The 16,099-nt window shown below is 42.2% G+C and overlaps 1 protein-coding gene across 4 annotated transcripts in view; it reads left to right on the top strand.

Annotated features, from left to right (window-relative positions):
* Nucleotides 1–16,099, top strand: part of LOC138268282 (NACHT, LRR and PYD domains-containing protein 12-like) — a 368,481-nt gene that overhangs the window by 78,326 nt on the left and 274,056 nt on the right. For 2 of the 4 annotated variants that reach the window (XM_069217780.1, XM_069217776.1), the window contains one exon: nucleotides 8,594–8,661. In XM_069217780.1, coding sequence (XP_069073881.1) covers nucleotides 8,637–8,661 — 25 coding nt within the window. In that variant the 5' untranslated portion in view covers nucleotides 8,594–8,636. Of the gene's footprint in view, nucleotides 1–4,624; nucleotides 4,673–4,752; nucleotides 4,826–8,593; nucleotides 8,662–16,099 lie in introns of all 4 variants that reach the window. The other 2 variants (XM_069217777.1, XM_069217778.1) reach the window with 2 other exon arrangements.

A 16,099-nucleotide genomic window follows, 5' to 3' on the forward strand; every position in this document is an offset into this window, starting at 1 on the left:
TGTCCATGGGGGCACAACCAAGGTCTATCTATAGGCTGATGATGTTTTGCTCACCCTTACCGATCTCCAGCATTCTCTTTCGAAGCTTTGGGGCCTCCTCACCAACTTTGCAGTTTTAGCGGGATACAGGATAAACTGGGACAAAAGCAAGGCACTGCCCATATTTCGCCTCACCACCAAAGCGGCATTTGTGGCTTTCCCTGCCCTCTGGACACAGTCCTGACTTAAGTACCTGGGCATCTATATCAATAGGGACCTGGACAACATTATGGCTAATAACCAGGACCTGCTGATCGAACGCACCCAAAAGGGATTTTGCGAAATGGTCGCAACTAGGTGGCTCCTTATGGGGCAGGGTGCAGGCAGTGCAGATGGTATCTTTGCCCCTTTTCACTTACGTCCTTGGCATGCTACCCATACTTTCTACGCTCCCCACCTTGCAAGCCATTGATCGCAGCATTGGCTCATTCATATGGGGATCGGTGTGACCCCATTTATCTAGCAGTAAACTGATGGCTCATTGTTTCTTCTGAGGTTTCGGCCTCCCCTGTGTGGAGCAATATGTGCTGTCCCTTCACCTCTCGCAACTCAGCTACCTGCGTCCACGGATGGTAGACGCACCGCAATGGGTCTAAATAGAACGTAACCTCCCGCGTAGCCCACATAGAGTGGACTTGCTCTATGGTGCCGGGGATGCCAGAATCCGAGCTTCTCATCCTCTGGTACAAGCTATGGTGAGATCCTAACAACGCGTCCATTGCTTGTTAGGCGTGGACGTGCACCTCCACGAGTAAGCACCACGCTGGGGCAATGCCAGGCTATGCACAGGGGGGTCAAATGCTGGAATGGAGGGAATGGCCTGATGCAGGTATCACACACTTGGGACAGGTCATTGCCAACGGGACCCTCAAATCTTTTGCCACCCTATGCGCAGAATAAGGCCTCCCCTCAAGCCTGGAAATACATGCAACTACAACACTGCTTCAATTAATGCCTGGGGCTCCGCCAATGGTCCCTACCATCCTCCCCAGTGCTCTCTTATCTGCAAATGTGCGGTGATGTTGGGCCTTCATGCTCTCTTGATTCGCCATCTTTTCACCCTATCCCTCTTAAACACGCTTCATAGCGCCTGGCAAGCAAAACTTCAAACAGAATTCAACATGAAGGAATCGGTGTAACTCCTAGAGGCCCGTGATTGTGGAGCCAGGAAATTGTGCATGAAATTCTGCCTGTTCAAAACACTCCATGACTGGTATTGGACTCCGGCTAAACTGAGAGCGGCAGGCCTTTTGCCTCATGTCCAGTGTTGGAGCTACCCTAATGCCCACTGCGACTTGATACATATCGTTTGTGACTGCTCCTCAACCACGCCCTACTGGGAAGTGGTGGGAAGGTCACTGCGAAAGAGCCTTCCTCTCTGGGTCCCACTCTCGCGTGCTCTGATCTTCTTACACAAGGCCGCAAACATCCCTGCTCTGACCCACCCACAAGCCCACTTACTCCACACTGCACTCGCTACTGCTAAACTTTGCATCCTTCGTCACTGGTGCTCCCCAAAACCCCCTACCCACGATGATGGGCTCAGAGCAATTTCCTCCCTCTCCCCCCAGCCTGCTCCCCATCTCTCTTCTGCCCCCTTCCCTGACCCCCTTTTTTTCTCCCTTCTCACTCTGCCCTTCCCTCCCTCCCATCGCCCAGCCTTACAGGTCTTTCCAGCTCCCCCTATGTTAATGTTAGTGTGTTATAAGGTATCCAGATATTTCTCCGGCCCTCGATTGTTCCCCTTACTCCTCACCCACTATCACATTACGCAAGGCCCTACTATTGTTCAGCAGACATGCCCTATCCCCATTCCATCTAGCTTGTTTACCCTCACCCTTATGATGAGTGGTGCACTTCCCCCATGCGTCTAGGCAGATTTTGGGACAGTCACCGCCTCACACTTGCGGATGAGACACCCGCACAAAATACCCACCCTCTCCTTTATTGCATCAGTAGCTGTGTCTCCTGTCCCCTAGCCTCCCCCGCATACACCAACATATACCTCCCCCCAACTAGGTTGACTTCTAACCGGTCCTCTCAGACTTGGACCCATAGCAGCTGTATACAAAGTGTCATTACATTGCCATGCCTCGAGCTTCGATTATGCATCCGTGACTGATGCCTTCTACTTTGCTGTACTGGATATGCCTATTTTTAATTATACTTTGATTACATGTTCAATTAAAAATTATGAAACAAAAAAAAATTTAATGGTATACCCTACGGTGAGTTTTGGCCAGGCGAAATTGCAGTCAGGAACATGAAGTTTTGAGCAACATTAGAGACTTAGAGGAATGATTCAGGAGAATAGGATATGATGAACAAATCATTAAACATGCTTCCTATATATCTGCACTTTTGAACAGGGGGAGTACACTGAGTGAGAATAAGAAGGGCATGTAAAGAAAGAAGATATAACTAGGGTAATTACGTCATATGGCCCGACACTGGCAGGTTTAATGGTATCCTCTATAGACACTGGTATGTAGTGATTCCAAGACAGCTTGTTGGGTCACCAAGAAACCAAGTATTACAATTATAAGCGGCCTGACTTTGCGAAATATAGTCAGCCCTACTTTTTTAAAGGCAAAAGGAACTGGATAACTGGCTCAAGCAGGTTGGTAGAGGTATTTTCAAATGTGGCAATTGTAGCATATGGTGATAATCTGAGGACAAGAAATTAACATTTTAATATAACACAGCCATTTCCTACAAAATGCATACAAACATAACGTTCTGCTTTGTGTATGCTATTATATGCAAATATGGATCAGAGTAATTGGTAGTACTAATAGATCACTGAAGGAATGGATTTTGGAACATATTAGGGCTATTAATGCCTTGTATCAGGTGTCTTATGAGTTTTAAGTGAGTAATGATTATTTATTTTTAAAACCTTTATTTTCACTTTTACAATAAACAACGAGAGGTGTTTGGAGAGTGAGACATAGAGCATAGCGGGCACGTCTCAGGAGAGTATATTAGTAGCCAATCAATCCATACATTATTTCTTAAACCCCAAGCAGGAGACCGCCTATCTCCACACATAGACACATCAAGTAGTTTCACACCTCCAAGAGGAGTTCCATCCCTGCCTTTGTTTGCTCCATCATCCCCATCATCATCTAAGCCTTTGCTATCCATGGATGCCGTAGCAACCTCGGGGTCTAGGTGTGAGCCACAAAGGTCCCTCCAGACTGCGAGGTCCTCAACCACCTTGTCCCCTCACCTACTGAGCTTCATGTGTGATGCCTCAGCTAATGACCATTCCTGTACATCACTGCTCCAACAATCGAACTCGGGTGCCCTCTTTCCCATCAAGGTAATGGTGATCCTGGTCTGGCCAGGACTAGTGCCAGTTGCAAGAATGCGTACACCTCTTACAGAACATCTGCTGGTGGGTGGATAAGGATTTCATAGAACCTTTGAGACGGCATGATTAAGATTTACATGAATGGGTGATCAGCATTCAATAATCCTTTCTTTGAAAATCCTTTAAAAAATTTTTTTAGGACAATAAGCTTTTAATATCACTACTGGACCAAAGTACTACCTCCTTAAATCCAAAACAAAGAAAGGGTAATCTTAGGAACATTTCCATCGCTCTGTGCCCCTTCTTACATATCCTTATAACCTTTTATAAGATGGCCCCCACTATTCATTCCGTTCTTCTACGGGGCTAATATTGACATTGGAAGCTTTCACCATCGACGGACTACCCAATATGGCCGCCACAATGGTAGTCCTATGTCTATTTTTGTAAACCCGGAACAACCAGCTGGTTGGATCCGGAACGGTCGCGCTATCTAGCGCTTGTTTAAATAATCCCGAGCTACGCTGAAACGCCGTCTACAGGCGCGCGGCAGGGGTAGGTCCCCAGACAAGCCAAGGAAGTTTCAAAAGTAAGTGAGGGCTTACCGGGCATAATGAGCATGCACAACGGACGGTATTGCTACATCAGTAGACTTATTCCCATACAGGGTAACCTCTTTTACCTCAAAGTCTCCGCTCTCCTGGGCAATTGCCTCCGTATGGACTCGACCTGTTATGGAGACTTTTTTGATAATCTCTAGACCTTACTCTTATAATATTGCATAACCAGTTCGGCAGTTATATCTTTTATCATAAGAGACAGGGTCATATACCCTTTTTGCTCCTCCACAGTACTTTCATTAAACATCATAAATGAGTGGTTTTATCTAGATGTGTGTACATACGCATTTAACATTATAACTACTAATACGAGTCTGAAAATTAACTTGTTCAAATACATATCTCCAAACATCTGTTGCAATGCTTAATTACCTTATACCATTATTATTTTTATTCAGTTGAACCTCCTTGGTTGATGCTAGCGCAGACCTAAGGAGCCCAATCACTAATAAGGGATGGTAAGCATTGCATCAACTTACAAATTTGTTTGATTGACCAAACTTTACTTACATAAGTGTACATTGACTATTCACAGATTATGGGTGACCACAACTGTCATTTTCTGAAATTGTATGTGTTTTCGTGTTTCGTTTTTTGTCTGCGTTGTCCGCTGGCACTAACTGTTATGTGTCTTTTTGATTATATACAGGGCGACTGTACTGACCAACTGATATAGACATACTTTGTCTCCTACTCTGTAAGTGACTATAAATGCACTTAATTAATTTCTGACACATAGGAGAAGTAGTTTAATTATTAAAGACTGTTTTTTCGTAGGTCCTGAAGAAGCGTCACGGGATCACTTTGTGACCAACCATAGACGCGAAACATGTTGACCATGTAGGATGAGGTAAACTACCTTCCCTTTTCATAGAATGTCCTGGTACATTATTTCCAGTTAACATTCTGAAATCTTTGTTTTTAATCTTGGCCTGAACCCTTCCTCTATCGCATTAAAAATAATAGCTTAGAGTCAGAGCTAATTTTAAGTACTCTGTCTTGTTTTCTACACTCTCCTTGCTTTATTTAGTTTTTACAGACCCGTGTTGTTAACAATTTCACTATGGTTGAGTGCCACCCAGATTGCTGGGTTGCCCGCCAGGCATTGCAGCACCAGTCTGGCGAGGAGTAAGCCCGATGATGATATCAGTCACCCAAGTGGGTGCTTGAGGGCTCTCCTGAGGATACTCAGTACAAACATAGGTTGCCTTATATTTTTTCTCTAGTGTGGAACAGTGCACCCTGATTGATATTATAGGTTTATCCTAGGGAGACTGTGCACTGGACCAGATAATCTCCCAGTCCCCACTTCATTTATAGTGATCAGCATAAGCAACACACAACACATTTTGATATATTTGTAATTAATCAGAACACAAAATGACACGTTTATACCTCAATGAATCTAAACACCCAGATACTGTGAAATGCGCAGTGAGTAGCACGATTATTATCAATTGTCTGGGCTTTTTGCTCCTTAGCTGCTACTCCCTATGTCATCTGTAAGATGAGTAAAGCACCAATGAATATAATAGAAAGAGAGTCCACTTGGGGAGAACAATCACAATACACTCATATTCTAGACATGTCAATTGATCTATTCTGCAAGTTTCCATATCTAACAGACCTTCTAAGTCAGCAAGAGGGTTTGCATGTTCTACACCCAAAACCACAAGCAGTCCGCCAACCTCTTTGGCACCTGAAGTCCTTGAGTAGGTGACTCTGTTTCCAGTGCACCATTTGGAACAGGAAGAATGATTATTCTACCAATGACCAAACCAAAAAAGCTCCTGTGGGCAGGTCAAACAGAAATTAAAATGATTTGACACGTACTGGTGTTCGGTGCATGTTGATCTATTGTAAGCTTCAATTCTAGTATCTTAAGTATCATTTGCATTGCAAAAAGCAGGTTTGATGTACACATGAAAAAGGGTACAGTTATCAACTATGCCTTCATGCATGCAACAGAGAGGTATGCTTTAACTTTTAGTATAGTTGTAATTAAGGATTTTTAAACCGTGTAAAGAGAGTCATCCCATAGTGGTCCATTCCAGAACCTTCCATTGATTTAAACAACATTGTTAACATAGCAAGAGCACCATTGCTCAGAGTTAGCAAGCTACAATCATTGTCATTGAAAGAACTATACTTGCAGGTTTAGAAAGAAAGGTTGTTTCGTGTACTCATTCATGGTTTTACCTATGGCGGTTTCATCTTTTCACATAGACAGTTAAATCACTAATATTCTTAAGAAACGGCTTAAAAACCTGACTGTCTAACCTATGATCTGTGTGCCACCCTAGGTTTCTATAATTTCTAAAATCGGCACATCGTATCGGTATCATCACACTGTACAATTATGTTTACGTTACACTAGATGTTGGAAAGGAACTAATGTATTACATTGCCTGTGATAAAGGTCAATGCCAAGGCAGTTTTTATTGCTTTCTCACAACCATGTCAGGAGAACGCCATCTCTAAAGCTGGCAGATGAATTATTAGTTGTATTCAGTTTTGCCATGTGGTGTTGGAACGACAGTAGTGAGTTTATGGGTGACCACTGAAAACACCTTAACTGGCCTATCCAATATCTTCTGTGACATTTCCTTACATGGGTCTTTTTAGGCCGGAAATGTCTCCTGCATGGCATAGCCGTGTTCCCTGCACTGTGTGCCAAACTGCGAAAAGCTATTATCGTGTTTTTTGTATTTTGCCCCTTCCTTACAATGATCCAGTGTGTTTGCAAAGCCCTTGACCTACCCTGGATTTACGATGACTTCTGGGCTTGTAAGGAAGTGGAGGGGTGCACCAGGAGAGCACTCATAATGACAGTAGGACCACAGTCTCCGTTATGGGTTTCACATTTGTAGCGCATTGATAGCAGTCTACCTTGTTTTGTAGTACTTATAGTCTGACAAAGCCTTTTTACCTGGAAGATGGGATGGGTTTCACTGGCCACTCACCAAACGATCTGCTGCCAACAGTGAATCCAGATTCCTAGCGCCAAGATCCGTGTGCCTGGGTATATGCATGAATGCTAGTGGAGTCTGAATGCAGTGTGTGAGTCCCAGAGTGACACAGGCTTGTGTATTCTGTTTTTGAAGCCCCTTTCCTGTACATGTGCACCAGATGGAGGTGAGGTTGTTTTTCTAGACAAGGGAAGTGCATTTCTGACAGTCATGAGATTGGAGGGATGGAGCCCACACAATGAAGTGGGGAAAGAGGAGACAGGATTCCCTTCGAAATGTGATTGGTACTTTATGTTGCAGAGGGATGGTGATACGTCGTCCCGAGTTTGCTGTTTAGTGGATGGCAGAAGGTGAAAGGTGGCTGCAGTCTCTGTCGGAGTGTGAAGGGTCCTTTAGAAGGGATCTGCCCTTTGTCTCTCTGCTGTACTCTGGGATTTCTTTTCCTATTGTTTAATGGTCTTCGCTCTCATTGCTGCACTCTTCGTTACCTCATTTTTTGCAGGCTACCTGCTCCTCCTTCTTCAACCTTTTCTCCTTTGTAATATCATTGCGCCTTCTGGCTCTTCTCTTTTTTAATTTTCTCATGCGCAGGAAGATGACCTTTGTTTTGTGTTCTCAAGTCTTTCTGAAGTAGATAATTAACTGTATTTGTTTAGGATTGGTGCATAAATGTTACAGCTGTTCCTTGTAGCTGCTTGCATCTCTCACTATTGCTGATGTGTACAGTATGCTGCCACCTTCTGGTAGGATGGCGCGTTATAATAATTGCAACCAAAAATAAAATATACCACGCCTGATTTAAAAATGGAGGCAGCGTAATATTTGATATTGGATATCAAATGCACTGTTTGTGCTATTTTAATGCATTTTAGAAAAGGTATGAAAACAGTATGTAGCAAAACTGTAATATTTTTCTGAACACTCTCAGAATTGCAAAGAACGTTGTAAATTGTTTGTTCTGTACGCAATTTGTAGAAATCCAGAAGACTAAATACAAATACATTGCTGAAATATTAGAGGGAAATCAAAAATGTGATTTTATTTAAATGTTCTGATTTAACCTTAAAAAATGTGTTTGCAAAACAAAAGGTGAAGGGAAAATCAAAGATTATTTCCACATGTACAGGGGAGCCTGGGCAAACTATTAACTACTGTACTCAATTCCGTAAAATCGCCGACTGTCACATTGCACAAAATGTCTTCGTATTTCTCATTACATAACTTTGCCAACTAAAGACTAATTTGCACAGAAAATGACTTGGTAAGAGACATTTTGCTCGAACCATCTCTAGCTGTTATTTTGCAAGAGTTTGGTGTTTTTGGCACACAAGGTACACTTGCAAAAATGTCAAGCAACATACCAGCACCAGATTTAGCTCTGAAAGCAAAATATCCTGAAATGTTCATGGATTGAGATGCTTACAGTAAAATTGCACTCTTTCTCACGCTCCTACACAGGATATGCTGTTTATTTCTATAGTTTTTGTTCACGTGGCTGCTATTAATAGAATCATAGGCAATATATTCTGTTCATTGTTATTGTAACGGGTGCCATCTTCAGCAGATGTGATAATTGTACTAAATCGATGATGATGTATAATGCGTCCAGTTGTCTTACTGTGCTCTGTATAACGTGAAATGTTTTTCAGATTGTGCACATGCTTCATTGAGACAGCACCCTGAGGACGAGAAATGGCTTTCGCCGACACGACTGAAAGTAAGGACACCTGTACCTTCATTTAATGGTTTAATAGTCGCTTTGTGGGTGTGTGCACCATCCTAGCTTGTTAGAAGGACTCCTTTTTCAAATTGTTGAAAGCTGCTTGTACTGTTCCTTTTATATATTTCACACATTGTAATGAAGGAAAGCGGAATTCTAATTGACAATTAAATACATTATTAGCACTGCCATCTTAAATGGGCTTTGCTAGCCCTCCATGTATATTCTGGAATAACCCTACACAATACATTTTTGCGTGCCATAGTATTCAGTTTATCTTTCACAAAATACACCCATGCTGTCACACACACAAGTTGTCCTCTGATCTTTAAAGATGATAGTAAGTGGATCACTTCAGACACATAAAGATGGTCTTACATAAAAACTATGCTATGGAGCTTTTTCACTGACCATCTGGCTTACGGGACTGTGCAGGACTGTGCAGGCATATAGACCAATATATTTAGTCCTTTTGCATAGCCCAGTTCTTATCTTTGCAATTACATTTTAAGTAAACCTAGTAGGGGTTTGAAGTCTTAATAGGAACAGCCCCTCGACAACTGGGGTTTCTACTGTGATTCCCACTGCAGAGTCACAACAACATATTTTCCTGATTATTTTCATTCATCTTCCAGAGGTAGTAATCTATAGCCAAAAGGCTATGAAAAGATTTGTATATTCTTAAAGGTTATCTAGCATAGCGGAGGTGTAGCTGGTGATGAAAGCAACTATAATGCCTACCATGAACTGCCCACTATAATACATCCGGCATCTTATTATCAAGCCACAAGATCATTCAATTTCCTTCACAACACTGAACGACCATGGGTGACTGCTCTGTGCTCCACGAGAGACAACTGTTTTCCTTGGAGACTTCAGCACACAGTGACATAGTATTGTTCAGGAATACGTCTTTCCTGTAGAATGGCAAACGGACACTTCTTCTGGCATATGCTTTGTCAGTAGCTATACTTGTGGTGCCCTAAAAAGACACACGTTGCTGCCTCATTTACCGTTCCCTGGACCTCTTCAGGGACCATTCAATTGCTTTTGCTTGGAAAGGTGGCAGTAAAGTAAATGTGCTCACACTTACTTGGTTGCACTTAAGTTGACTACCTTGCTGCACATTCTGTTCTCACGTTTGATGCTTTGGTCACCATCATTAGTCAGTTAGATATAAACAATTGTGAGCTTTCTCTTTGTCACCCACTGTGCACAGGACACAATTTTGACACCTTTCTAGCTAGACTTTGTGTAAGTTGACAGGCATTTCTCTCCAAACCTTGAGAGGTGGTTCCAGCAGCTTTCTCTTTTGATTTCCGTGATTCTGAAAGATTTCCGTGTCGGCAGTGGCTTCTAAGTTTACAGAGTAAACCCTTGTAGAGCTCTTCTCAGTAATGCCACTTGTATGTGCATTCTCGACCTTATAAAGAGAGCAAACAAATGGAAACTGACCATCAGATACTTTAATGTATGCAATTATTGCTTTATTTAGATGATGTATAGCTTGATGGTAGGCCATTTCTGGATTGAGACTACTGGAACGTAGAAGTATTTTTATTTCCCTATCATTGTCCACTTTCTTAGCAAAATAATTGTTGTTTTTTTTATAACTAATATATTTGCAGTTCCCAAATTAACAAACGCTCTAACCAGGAGCTAGGTAATATATCCATCTATTGCCATGTTATGATGGTTACATGACAGTCCCTGGACCCTACTTACATTTACCAACTCTGGAATGTCCACTTACTTATAATTAGGTCCCAAATAAATGACTGTGAGCATCATTTGATACTCAAACAACAATTGAACTGATGTTTTTATTCTCGCAAAAGTAAATTTTGACTGACTTGAAAATTATGCAGTTTATGGACCTGATAGGTTGGCTCATCTAAATTTACTCTAGGTGTAAATCCACATTTTTTGTGCACAATTTCCTTTACACCTAAGAGCAGACTTGCATGTTTCAACCCCTGCAGTTCAGGTGGTGGACACTTGTAAGACTGAAGTTATAAGTGGACAGTTACCACTAGTAAATGTATCCACCAGGGCTGAGATCCCTCTATAGTAATGTAAAGGGAAAAATAAAAAAAAGTTTCAATAATTATTAAATACATATTAAAACATTTCCAAGTACAATGAAAATGTAAATTAATGCAAAATAAAACTTGTTGATCTAGAAGAAATGCATTAAAATGGTGCAGCACATTACCTTATCACCCAGATGACTTTTCTCTGCTCCCTGCTACTTCTGATCTCTACTGATGAAGGGCTAAACCCTTGTTTAGAGATACAAGCACTACCTGCACCAACTTTGGTGAAAAACTACAGCAACTTTGAAGTAAGCGTACTGCATTTACCAGGATGCAATGGGGTGTACTGTGCTAGGAAGAGAGGCAATGTGCTCCCTTCCCCCTTGTGTTTAAAAGGCTCCCTTGAGCCAATGAGCTGATGAGCTCACTTGGGATGCACAGGTACCTGTGGAGACCTGGGCTGCATACCAGCAACCCCAGATGACTTTTCTCTGCTCTCTTCTACTCCTGCTCTCTACTGATGAAGGGCTAAGCCCAGAAACAAGTGTTCAGAGATAACAGCACAACCTGCACCAACTTTGGTGAAAAACTGCAGCAACTTTGAAGTAAGAGTACTGCATTTACCAGGATGCAATAGGGTGAACTGCACTGGGATAAGACGCAGTGTGCTCCCTCACTCCTTGTTTTTATATGGCGCCCTTCAGCCAATGAGCTGACAAGCTTTCTTGGAATGTACCTGTGTGCCTGTGGAGTGGTACTGTGACTTGTGAAGACTTGGCCAGCATACCAGCAACCCCCGATGACTTTTCTCTGCTCTCTACTAATTCTTCTCTCTACTGATGAAGGGCTAAACCCAGAAACACATGTTTAGAGAATACAGCACTACCTGCACTAACTTTGGTGAAAAACGACAGCAACTTTGAAGTAAGCGTACTGCATTTACCAGAATGGAATGGAGTGAACTGCACTGGGATGAGAGGCAGTGTGCTTCCCCCCCTTGTTACATCAAGGTATATGTTTAGTAAATATTTATGATATATGAAGTTACTTTATACATGTTTTCATCAGAGCTAAACCAAACATCACTAGCATTTTAATATTTAATAATTATTTATTTCATTGATATGTAATTAAATAATTTACATTCTTTAGTTGAAAGGTTCTAATGGAATTTTTTCTTAAGAAAATAAGTTGACAGGTGACAGATCTTCAACAAGTCATTAATTATTTGGACAACATCCTCCTTGTAGGTGAGATAGATTAATTCGATTGGTCAAGGGCTGTTTGAATTTTAAAAGCATTATGCAGTAGCCCGGCGGGCCTTCATGTTTTTCAGGTCCCAGACACCTAGGTACAGTTCTGGCATTCCTGCGTAATGAACTTGAGACTTTGAAAATAGAACTATGGTGCAAAGAAACAAGGTCAGCATTTTGTTGTTGATGTTGGAGGAAGCAGTGGGGACCAGGAAAATGTCGTCAAGAAATGTTTTGTTGAGTGTATTGTATTTTTCTTTCAGGGTAACTTCAGGTGGGAATACCTTTTTGTAGGAGGCCCAGCTTCTGTATGTTAGGGGCAGTCTGACCTCTTTATAGCATACATTAAATGCTGGGTTGAAAACAAATTGGAAAGTTTTGGTCTCTTTTCTGAAGGAGTTCAAAAGTGTTACCTTGTTATCCTGGGATGAGGAAATCCAAAAGCAAGCTCAGATTTAATTCTCTGATGCCGCAGCTGAAGAGTTTTTTGGCTAATTCTGAAACGCAAGATGGTGCGCTGAGCCCTTAACTTTGGATGAAAAGGAGAGAAATATCGTTTTTTTGGAGTTTTTTCCTATGGTAGTTGCAATGGTTCTATGGGACAATGTTTTCGTTTTCAAAAAATGGTATTTATTGCTGATAGCCAGACAGTGATATCTTTGATCACTGGGCAGAAGGTAAAAAATTAAAGAATTCTGAGTCTTTTGCAGTTTTTATCTTAGCTTGCCTAAAATTAAAAAATAAATTCAGGCAAGAAATGAGCCAGGGGTGGACAATAACATTGTGGATGCTTTATCTCTTTCGTAGTTACAGAGATTTAATGAACTGGCTGCAGGACTATGGGGGTCATTCTGACCATGGCGGTAATTACCGCCATGGCGGAGGTCGGCGGTAGCACAGCCAACAGGCTGGCGGTGCACCGCTGGGCATTCTGACCGCGGCGGTTCAGCCGCGGCCAGAAACGGAAAGTCGGCGGTGTACCGCCGACTTTCCGCTGCCCGTCTGAATCCTCCATGGCGGTGGAGGGGGCTCCGCCGCCATGGGGATTCTGACACCCCCTACCGCCATCCTGTTCATGGCGGCTCTCCCGCCATGAACAGGATGGCGGTAGGGGGTGCCGCGGGGCCCCTGGGGGCCCCTGCCGTGCCCATGCCAATGGCATGGGCACGGCAGGGGCCCCCGTAAGAGGGCCCCAAAAAGTATTTCAGTGTCTGCCCAGCAGACACTGAAATACGCGACGGGTGCAACTGCACCCGTCGCACCTATCCACTCCGCCGGCTCAATTCTGAGCCTGCATCCTAGTGGGAAGGTTGATTTGCCCTGTGCTGGCGGGCGGTCTTTTGGCGGCCGCCCGCCAGCACAGGGCAAATGTCAGAATCACCGCCGCGGTCTTTCGACCGCGGTGCGGTGTTCTGACGGCGGTACCTTGGCGGACGGCCTCCGCCGTCCGCCAAGGTCAGAATGACCCCCTATATGTTTCTGAAGCCTGATATGCTAGATTAGCTCTGTGGCTTGCAAAGTGAGCGTTCTAGAGCTGGCTGAGAAATCAGTGGCTACCTGCACAAAGAAAGCACTTCATATAGTTTTGAGGGATTTTTTTGTCCAGTGGATTAGGAGAAGTTCATAGGGGGAAGAATGAAGGAAGAGAATGGGTGATGTGTGTTTTAATATCTTAATGATTGAGAGAAATATATCTGCTGTCACTATTGCAGGCATATTAGTGGTGTTAGTGTTATGGTACACATATGTAAGCGAGCAATACACATATGTAAAAATCCCTTTAAAATTACATATCACACATATCACATGACATAGCAGTGAAGGAGGTTCAGAGATAAATTGCAGCAATTTATCATGCGATAGAGGGATATCAGAATATTGTGGGGAGTATGTTAGTCCAGCAGGATTGGGAGATAACTGATTTTGAAAACTGTGGACTTTTGTATTTCTTTTCTAGTAGTGAATACATCAGCATGGATAGATGGCCATTTTTTGTGTAAGAGGGCAGCTAACAAGTATAGATATAAATTTAAAACTAGAGTTACATGGGTGCCAAATTTCAGTTAGATGGTGTTTGAAAAGTGAAATGTGCTGTTTCTCCCAAAGCTGGTAAAGTACTTAGTCGGCCGAGGTTGTCTGCATCTGACAGTGTTACCCTAGTGAAAATAACTTAGTACAGTTGTCTGGCATAGGCTTTTTTAAGGAAATGAAAAAAACATCGGCAGCAAGTGAAGGGCTTATGGGCTTGACAACTACTTTTTCTGGTCTGAAATCAGTGCAAAGGCAGGTGTTGAGAGAAACCAGATAACTAAGTGTTATTGAAGAAGGCAGATGAAAAGTCAACTGATACATACATGCATTCCTGGCAGAACAAGGGATAGGCTTAGTGAGACATATAAAAAGTGTGCATGAGGACCGCGCTTTGTTTCACCATGATAAATTGCACCTGTCATTTCCTGGACCTGAATATTACCTGTGGATTTGAACAACACAGTAGGCAAGTTAAAAACGTTTGGTGAGTTTTATTACGCATGCTCTTCAACTTTCTTAAGTATCTCCCCACCAAAATAACTCACCCAACACTTTAACTTGGCTACTGTGTCTTTTTTATTTTCATCAATCCGTTCAGGTTTATTGTACGGCGCTAGTGCCCCTCCTTGTTCCTGGTTGTACAGCATAAATAAATAAATAAATAAATAAATAAATAAATAAATAAATAATGAGATAACCAACCATGCTAGCTGTCCGAATGTTGATGTTCATTCATAGCTATAACCAATATACCAAGTGTAGAGCAAAAGAAAACAAAGTCTGTGATTATATTGCTTAAATGTTCACCCAATTCTTGACACAACTTACAGTTGGAAATTCAACAGTACAAGCAGAGTATGTTGCTGGACAAAGATCGCAAGCTACTGCTTCAGAGTACCTTATTAAAAGAACAAACACCTTAAGTCGAGAAAAGCCATGGTATGCTTGAAGATCCCTTCCAGATGATGCAGATTTTGTATTGTTTTCTTGAGCTTGTAAATTTTGGCTTTATGGTAAATATTAAGCAGTTGTGTTGGCTTACTGATTCAGAATATATACGGTATGTCAGACCACATATTAAATCATTTATGAACCCTAAACTGAGAAGCATGCACACACATTAGCAATTCATTAATAGTCATCATATTATTTAAAATAATAGAACAATATATAAAGGAGATAGATGATCTCAAATTACAGAAGATAATTGGGTTTTTTTCTCATTCACCTCCAGCTACAACTACAGCTACAGCACTCGATCTTCTTATCTTATCAGGATAATGTGCAATAGAAATGGCAGCGAGGTTGTTTGCACTCTTCGAATTTTAACAGACCAACCCCATGTTCCTAATTAGGGATCTGGTGTAATCATTTGACAAATAGATTCATGTTTCATTGTTCTCTTTATGTGCCTCCAATGTCAGATCTGGTTAATAATGTTTGGTGTGTTACCTGAGCAGGAGGGGGATATTCGAGTTTAACCAGGTTGTTATTGTTTCCACATCCTGAGTCTTTTAGGGGTTGTGTCTTTGGTGTCCATTTTTATTGCATACAATCCTAAGTCAGCACAGTCAGCAGTGGTGGGAGGTACCTTATATAGCCACTTCCTACAGATTCTCTCCTTACCAATAAGATCAAGTAGAACAATAGCCTTTGTACTTGTTCAGCGTCGATCTCATCCACACAGCTAAAAATAATACAACTGAGCCTTACCTTGGTATTCAGTTGGAGAACGTTTGTTATTATCTTACCTACATTTCCCCAATATGTCTGGATCATGGGGCACTCCAAAACATGTGGATACCATCAGCCTACTCTAATGTGCATTTTGTACAGTTCGCTGGATTTGTTTGCCCATCTCTGAGATCTTGTAGGGCATTCAATATGCTCTGTGGAGGGTGAAGAGGTGATTCCTTCTTAAAAGGTCAGGTTTGACTGTGCTGTAGAGTGTGTGCATTGATACTTGCCACTTCTCTTTAGTCTGAGTCATTGGGAACTCTCTTCCCGATAGCTCCTCTGGGATTTTGAAGTCCTGTCCGTGATATCCAATAACAATCAATACCATAGTGAGGCTTCCTTCTTCCATATTTCTGCCTTTAGCAGTTGTTCTTTTTG

This window comes from Pleurodeles waltl, chromosome 12, assembly GCF_031143425.1.
Source record: "Pleurodeles waltl isolate 20211129_DDA chromosome 12, aPleWal1.hap1.20221129, whole genome shotgun sequence".
NCBI classification, from domain to species: Eukaryota; Metazoa; Chordata; class Amphibia; order Caudata; family Salamandridae; genus Pleurodeles; species Pleurodeles waltl.